At 43.0% G+C, this 8,286-nt stretch overlaps 1 protein-coding gene across 1 annotated transcript; it reads right to left on the minus strand.

Annotated features, from left to right (window-relative positions):
* Positions 1 to 293: 293 nt before the first annotated feature.
* Positions 294 to 8,092, minus strand: brinp3b (bone morphogenetic protein/retinoic acid inducible neural-specific 3b; the record flags this gene model as incomplete). The annotated part of the gene is made up of 2 exons (XM_019878827.1): positions 294 to 1,619; positions 7,863 to 8,092. Coding segments are annotated over 2 exons (1,359 nt in total), but the record flags the coding sequence as incomplete, so codon positions are not given.
* Between the last annotated feature and the right edge of the window lie 194 nt (positions 8,093 to 8,286).

Here is an 8,286-nt window from a genome sequence, read left to right on the forward strand (position 1 = left end):
AATTGCCTTTCATGTTCCAATGCAGTGTTGACTTTGAAGTATAACGCTTTGGGTTTTGTATTTGCTTCTGCCCGCCGTGATCAGTTTGTCGACAAATACAACACTTGATTTCTATCTTAATTCACGACTTCGGGAGAAGCTTTGAGCAAAAAAACAAAAACAAAAACAATTAGGCCTTACCGTTGTTCCTTGGATGTCAATCGAATTGGATCGAAAACCTCCCACACGCTGTGCACGGAATTGATTGAGTGCGCTTGTTTCGTAGCCGTTTCATACCAGTGAGGAGCACGTCATTGAAACCCAAGATTTAAACATCTTTTATTCATAAAACTACATTGACATTAGCACTGATTTGAATTGCACACAGCTTATGTACAACAAAGCCTTGAACAACGTACCATTCACTTGACAACAAATGGATCCAGCTGAAAGAGGATGCAAGCCCGTACTGTATGCGGCAAGAAAATAGAAAACATAATAAGGGGAGCCATTAGCTACATAGTTTAATCGCCTCGTACTCCACATAGCTTGGTTGTCCGGCACTAAAAGTCTGCAGGGCAGTGAGGATCCTGGTCACGTCTGCACTGGAGAGTTTCAGTCTGTGGCGGAGCAGACAGGCAAAAAGATCCACGTGGGTGGCCCCTGGAGGCGAGAGGCGGTTTACCCTGTAGCGCAGCTCCACCAGCTGCAACAGAGCCGAGTCCTGTGATCCCTGAGTGTACGGGTAGTCAATCTGCAGAATCAAGTCCTGGATCGCCTCAGGGTCAAAATGCATGCTGTATCCAAACAGCTGCATGCTGTTCACTTTCATATAACCCACGTTGTTGGGCGGCTCCGTCGCCTCCAGAGGATCATCGTCCGCCGAAATGTTCTTGGAGCCCATTGACGTGCCGTCCTTGATTCGGCTCCTCAAGTAAAAATGCACCGTCTCAAAAAAGCTCTTCCATCTGTTTCCGAGAGACAACGTCCAGTTATAGCAGTCCAAGGGAATGTCCAGTTTGGTCCGCTCCCAGTCGGGATAGCCGTGTTGGCCTATCGGCATTGTCCAGCTCTCTGAATGGCTGCCTCCGAAGGGGTTCACAAAGAGCGAAAAAGCTGGCTCGAGGGTGCTGTTCCTGGTGAGGCAAAACTGCAAGACGACTCCAAGGAGCATGTGAACTCGATTTGACTTGACCCGGTTGCTCTTCAGGGTCAGGAGCATCCGCTTCCTCCACGACGGGTCAAACCACGTGTTTATCCGCACGTCGTTGCTTACGAACACGGCATGCAGAGTGATGCGCGGATCGCGCCTCTGAAGAAGGTAGCGGAGCTCCAGGTCGTGCAAGTCTTGGTCACTTTCCAGACCCAAGTAAGGGTCCGTAGGATCGGGCACCGCGTGCCTGCAGGTCCCCTGGTTCAGGTTGAAGCCGGGATTGCAGCTGGAGCATCGCGTGCGATTCTCAGCGGAGCAAGACGAACAGCGGGGTCCGTCGCCGATGGAGCACGGGATGAGACCTTGGCATGGCGGATGACTATAGGGGCAGGAGCATCTGCGACTCTCGTCGTTGTAGACACCCACTTGGTTGTTCTCACTGCAGTACAAGATGGAGAGGGTGTAGCTCAACCAGAAGTGCGCAGACCTAGAAGAGAATCACATCTTGTAAGTGTTGGACCTGATCGAATGTGCCTGATTCTTCTTCTTCTTGCATCCCTTTTTTGTCCGTTTGTGGCTAATGACTCTGAGCTCCCTTTTAAATGGCCTCGCCTTGCCTTTTATGGTATCCTCCATTAGTTTCACATTGAGGGTTTTTCTTTTTAAATGGTCCTCAGGACAAGAAAACCATTAGGACACTTCAATCCCTGAACGGTCCCTCTAAATTACAAGGGCCACTTGTCTCCGGGCTTTGTATCTTGTAAATGTATTCAGGAGAAGGGTAATGGGTGTGCACGTCGTCTTTTATGTCATCTGGTCAGACATTTAACGTACTATTTAGCATTTTGTCAAAAAAAGAGAAAGAATTCTTTTTTTGTTTGATCGGATCAAAGAGAAACAACAGATGCACGGACTGACAATCACAGTTGACACGCTTGTCTAAGAACTGCTGTTTAAAAAAAAATCCACTGGACTTTCCGTTTAGAATATGACCTGTCAGCACATGGAAAATGTAATAAACCCATAAAATAAATGCTTCGCTTACGCAAACAATAAAAGAACAAATGTACAAACTGACCCAAAACCAATATTGTCTTATTTTATTTCACAAGCGGCACTTGTGTCCTAAACAAGTGTAATTTGATTTCAGACTCAGAAGTTTGTTCATATCCCTCCAAGAAAGAGCAAACCAAGAGACTGCCGTCATGACCGCAGCGGCCGTGGTAAGCTACTAAATCGAGCATCCGGTTGAGATCTGTGCTGAAAAAGCAGCTGTAGCCGGAACAAAATAAGAATAGCGACAGCAGTAATGGAGGGCAACCACACAGCCACGGCTGAAATTCTTGAAAAAATGGTGAACAGTAAATGGGCCGCATTTCTCGAGCACCTTTCCAAATTCAGACTACTCAGTGCTTTTACGGTGTTGACTTGCTGGCACCGTCATGGTGAATGCTGGCTGGCATGGAAGTAAAGTATCGGGCTCATTTACACACTCGTGTCGCAGCTTAAGCTGCAACTGTCGGCGTTAGGATCTGGCTGAGGGCTACTCTGACAACATTTGGGAACTGAACCAGGAAGATAGTTGGCAACCAGATGAACCCTCGCCCTGATGCGTTTCTGTGACAAAACATGCAATATTCTTGCAATATTTCTTGTTAGGAGGACTCAGAGGACGGCCCGGTGGTCGACTGGTTAGCGCGTCGACCTCACAGAGCAGAGGTGCAGGGTTCAGTTCCGACTCCGGCCTTCCTGTGTGGTGTTTACGTGTTCTCCCCTGTGTCTGCGTGGGTTTTCTCCGGGTACTCCGGTTTCCTCTCACATTCCAAAAAACCTGCATGGCATTTTAATAGAACACTCTAAATTGTCCCAAGGTGTGAGTGTGAGCGAGGATGGTTGTTCGTCTCTGTGTGCCCTGCGATTGGCTGGCAACCGGTTCAGGGTGTCTCCCGCCGACTGTCCGAAGATAGCTGGGATGGGCTCCAGCACGCCCTGCGACCCTTGTGCGGATAAGCGGATCAGAAAATTGACGGGTGGATGGCTATTGAAAGTTTTTAGATGTTTCTAATCAAATATTTAATGGCTTTTATTTGTTTTCCACTGTTCGTGGTGTTTACACTCATTAATTTATGTATCTATCCATCCATTTTCTGATCCGCTTTATCCTCACAAGGGTCGCAGAGGGTGCTGAGCCTATCCCAGCCGTCCTCGGGCAGTAGGCGGGGGACACCCTGAACTGGTTGCCAGCCAATCGCATCCACATAGAGACGAACAACCATCCATGCTCAGAATCAAACCTCGGGACAATTTAGAGTGGTCAATCAACCTGCCATGCATGCTTTGGAATGTGGGATGAAACCGGAGTACCCAGAGAAAACCCACACAGGCATGGCGAAAACATGGAAACTCCACACAGGAAGGCTGGAGCTGGAATCGAACCCGGTACCTCTGCACTGTGAGGGCGATGCGCTAACCACTTGCTCACCAGGCCGCCTTATTTATGTATAAATAAATCAACTAAATATGAATGCAATCCTGTTCTGTATCCCTTTGTGTTGTGTCTTTCCTTTGTCTGTGAAGATAACAGATTTTTGTGAGTCTCGAGGCTTTGTCAGTCTTTAAATTTCATCTATAAATGCTTTATAAGGCTATAGATAGTGCTCCCATTGGATGGGCTCACGCCGAATACTTGGTAAGGGGCTTTGTAACTACCCGAAATAATGGATTCATGTGTTAACAAGCGTTAATGAGACATTTATTGGAAAACAAAATGTGTGCGTTTTTATAACACGTCTGCTAACACACTCGCTAACCATTTGTACATGTCTGAATAGTTGATGTGTAAGTGCATGCGGGCACATCTAAATAGTTTGGTTCATCATTTGCGTACACTATCTAAATGACCTTGTCGTTGACAATTCCGAAATAACTGATTGGTAAACGATGCAATACATAATCGAGCGGATTTGAATCTGTCATTCATAAAGTATAAAAATGCAAATCATGGAGCGCGTTATGGATTATTAAGGAGGAGTAAAACATATGCATCTGTGTTTATTACCCACTTATTAATGATGGTCAATGTCAGAAACATGCTGTATAAATGAACTCGGTATTTACTCATGCTTTACTAAGACACGTATTAATGATGAGTAAAACATTTACAGCGGTTTTTGCGAACTATATGCTACTGATTATCAGAAACACACTTTATAAATAATTAACTCAGTATTTACGAATGCTTAACTAATGCTTATTAGTGTCTACTTATTATAATGATACCAAACTTCCCACCCTGATCCGTTGTTCCGGCATTCACCATTTACATAGCCGTCATCCTGGTCCGTTGAAGCTCTGCTAATACTTTCAAACAGTGAATATTGGCAGGAAGAGAGGTCTCCCCATTCCGTGTCAGTGCCGTTTACGCCGGTCCAAATTATAATACAAATAGGATTTAGGTTTGAAACACTTGAGTTATAAGTTTTGTGGGGAGGTTTACTTCTCCTTTGTTTGGCTCCAGGATGTAAATCTCAGACAAAATGCATTCATTATTTTCCTGGATGAGTCTAATTGAAGGAAAATAACTCAAGGCTGTAGCTCCAGATGTTTACAAAAGTCACACGTGTTGTATGCTTTATGTGGGGCGAAAAGGATTTTACTGCTGATTGCAGAAGAAACGAAAATACCAGGAATCAAGAAAATCACTGTACGAAAAAAGTCTGATTCAGAAAGCAATCAACCTCCGATACAGGCCAATTAAGGCATTTCTTTTTTTAACGTCTTATTTAGCCGTTTAGCTGATAGCTGATGCAAAAAAAAAAAAAAAAAAAAAAAAAAAAAGTCATTGATGATCAGCAAGCAGGTTTTTGACAGGTTCATAATTATTATTCTCCCAAATCGTTAAGCCCTAATTTGCAGGTTAAAATGAATCACTCAATGCCAACAACATTCGACAAAATCTTCTCTGATACATTATGTATAAACAATAATTGCATCTCACCATGATAGAGTGGCCTCAGCTGCATCTTTCACCCTCATGGAAGCAGGGTTATGCTCCTTCTCTCCTTTATGTCGCACTTCCTGTTCCTGACGGGACTTGCTGCCAGTTTTTTTTTTTACGTCTTATTAAGCCGTTTAGGTGATAGCAGATGCAAAAAAAAAAAAAAAAAGTCATTGATGAGCAGCAAGCAGGTTTTTGAAGCGTTTGGTGTCTCTGAAGTCCCAAGAAGCTCTCAATGCAGGAGCCTCCAAGGACAAATGTTTTGCGATGGGCTGATGAAGACAAATTTTCAAAACGGTTTTGTCGACTGATAAATTCCGCATGTGCGACAGACAGTCCAGATGGAGTTGTCAGATGTCCTAAGTCTGTCATGATCCTGTTCTTGTGCGTCTCCAGCAGGTGGCAGAGGAGGGCTTTCCCTCCAGCATGCACACGTGCTGCTAACGTGTTCATCACGTTACCCATGTATTTAAGGACTTCCTAAGGAGACCGGTCTCTGTCGGATTATTGACAATGTTTGCTGCTCATGCTCAAGTGTTTTTTTCTAGACCTCTCGATCTCGTCATTTTTTTGCTCTCTCGTCTCTCGCTGATAAGTATTTAGATTATTTTGTCTTCTGATCTTGTTCTCGTGTTTGTTTCGTTAAATTGGACTCATTTCGTTCATATTCTTGGATTATTACCTTGCCTTTGCAAGCGCTTTTTGGGAATGTATTTTGTTTTCCCTGGCTCTTTTTTAACCAGCGATTTTAGTTTAAACTTTGTCGATGCGCTTTTGCTAATAAATTAATATTTTTGCATGGATTTTGTTTGTGTCTACGTTTGTTTGATCCGATCGCCATTCAGTTCGAATGTGTCAGAATCCAGTTTCCACTACTCATTCCCATAACTTCAGCGAGTTGCTCATCAACGTGATTCCAACTCGAAATGAGTTTCCCCAACTCTGCATATCGTCCTCGTTCTTTCGAAAGGGCATGTCATCATGTGCCCATTGTTTTGCCTTGTTTTGTTTTTGCCTTTGCCACGTCCGCCTTTGCGTTTTGTCGCATCTCCTTGTAATTTTGTCTCCTCTCCTCAGTCCTCAGTGTCCCATTTCTTCTTCGCTAACCTCTTTCCTTGTATGATTTGCTGCACTTTCTGGTTCCAAAAACCACCACCAATTTTCTTTTGCCCATTTCCTACCAGAAAACATTCCAAGTACTCAAGTACAAGTCGTGAGGTCATCAACTGGAATAATGGGGAATTACATGGTAGGCCACTTTAAAGCTGCCTGATGGTGTCAAAGTGACCCCTGGCTAATGTGTTTTTCACTGACCATTTGTGGTATGTCAATAAATAAAAGAACCATGCCATCCGCAGAAAGGTCCATCATGACTTAATGTAGGGAAGAGGCTAGTTTTAAGCGCAACAACATTTTCTGGAATACACTGTGAACACTCACACCTGATAAATAACCACAATACCAGGAAAACAGTCAACAGAGGCATCACACAAGATCTTCCAAGAAGTATATTTTTAAAAATCAACAAATGAAAAATCACTTTATCTCCTCCAAGAAAAAGCTCTTATTTCAAAAGAAACAAATGTTACCCATAATTAGTTCATGTAAGGCTCCCTTTTATTTCCTTTCGTATTTATCTTTCATTATTTTTTAAAATTCATTTGTACAGGATTTCTTTGCTCAGTGCTACCGTTTGTCGTGATTATGTTTTTGTTAAGATTCGATTTGGATTTTATTTCACAGGAGTGTTATGGTTCCGTTTGTGACCAACAGGTGGCATTGGAGGTCATCGCACCTATTGGTCATCACGTCATTAGTTCTTTTCATTTAAAAGGGCTGCCACGTTGACCACTTGGGGTTGTTGTGTTACTGTCATGTTTTTTTTTTTTTGGGGGGGGGGGTTGTTTCTGTTGCTGTCATGTTGCTTTGTCCTTCTGTCTTGGGTTTGTTTGTTTGTATGTTTGTTCGTTTGTTTGTTATATAATCACAATAATTACAGGTGCCAAGTGCCCTTGGTTGTCTGTTGTTTGTTGATTGCTATTTCTTGTTTTTATTTGTTTATATTTATAGAGGTTTTTTTTTTTTTATACCATTCAGTTTTGCTGCCCTTATTTCTAGCTGTGTGTGTTTTCAATGCACTGCACGTTTGCACTGCGGTTGAGAGGAAGGAAATCTCATCTGTGCTGTATGTTGTACATAGGGCATATTTGACAATAAAGCTGACTTTGACTTTTGACTTTGTTAGTTACTTTGGTTTCTTGTCGTTTTCGGGATTTTATTTGGATTTAAATTTTCCACTGTTTCACTTTAAGTGTTTTTTGGTTAATATAGTTTGTTCGGTACACCCTGCTTCTTCTGCCTCCCTACTTTTTTTTTTTTGGGTCCACTACCATCACATCACACAGCTCCCATGAAACCATTTAGTTTTTACTGCGCATATATGACAAATAAAAATCTTGACTCTGATATTAATCACGGGAATGCATTCAAATGTTTTTGACCGCTGATGTTTATGTACTCTATATGTGGTATCTGGTCTCGCCTGTACATGTCCAGTGATTCAGTCCTTTCTGCAGCTCCTATGAACAGGGATGGATGTGACAAAATTAGCACGCATATTCTAAAAGATTCAATGAGCCACAAAATACTTGACTGTGTAAAAGCAACCATTGTGCACATGCTTTTCCCAGCCTGCCGGTTAAAAATTCCACCTGTTTCTGTTTTGCATCTCACCTCGGCCTCTGCAGGATGATTTTGGGCTGTTGACGGCACCTTTTGCTAAGTCTGAAGAGCTTGTTGACAGTGCGTTGAGCTTTGGTGAAGAGCTGCTGGCTGCTGGTCTCCAGTTGCCTGTAGCGCTGGAGTAGGCTGGCATCTGTCCTCCATAAGTGTTCCACAACAGATGTGTTTACGGCATAATGCGTTGGCAGCTTTCCAACAAAGCTTTGGAATTCCTCTGGAAGAAGAGAGGAACATCAAGGTGCAAAGTCGGCTGTTGGATATTATCCAGAGAATCACAATCTCATCTAAAATACTTTGTCCCAGAAAAGCAAACAGCTTGAGAGAAATATGAATAGAAATATGCCAACAGAGCACGCATGCATGCATATATATATATATATATATATATATATATGCACGTGCTGTCCAATGATTA

The sequence above is a fragment of the Hippocampus comes genome, unplaced genomic scaffold, assembly GCF_001891065.2.
Source record: "Hippocampus comes isolate QL1 unplaced genomic scaffold, H_comes_QL1_v1.1 scaffold85, whole genome shotgun sequence".
Classification (NCBI taxonomy): domain Eukaryota; kingdom Metazoa; phylum Chordata; class Actinopteri; order Syngnathiformes; family Syngnathidae; genus Hippocampus; species Hippocampus comes.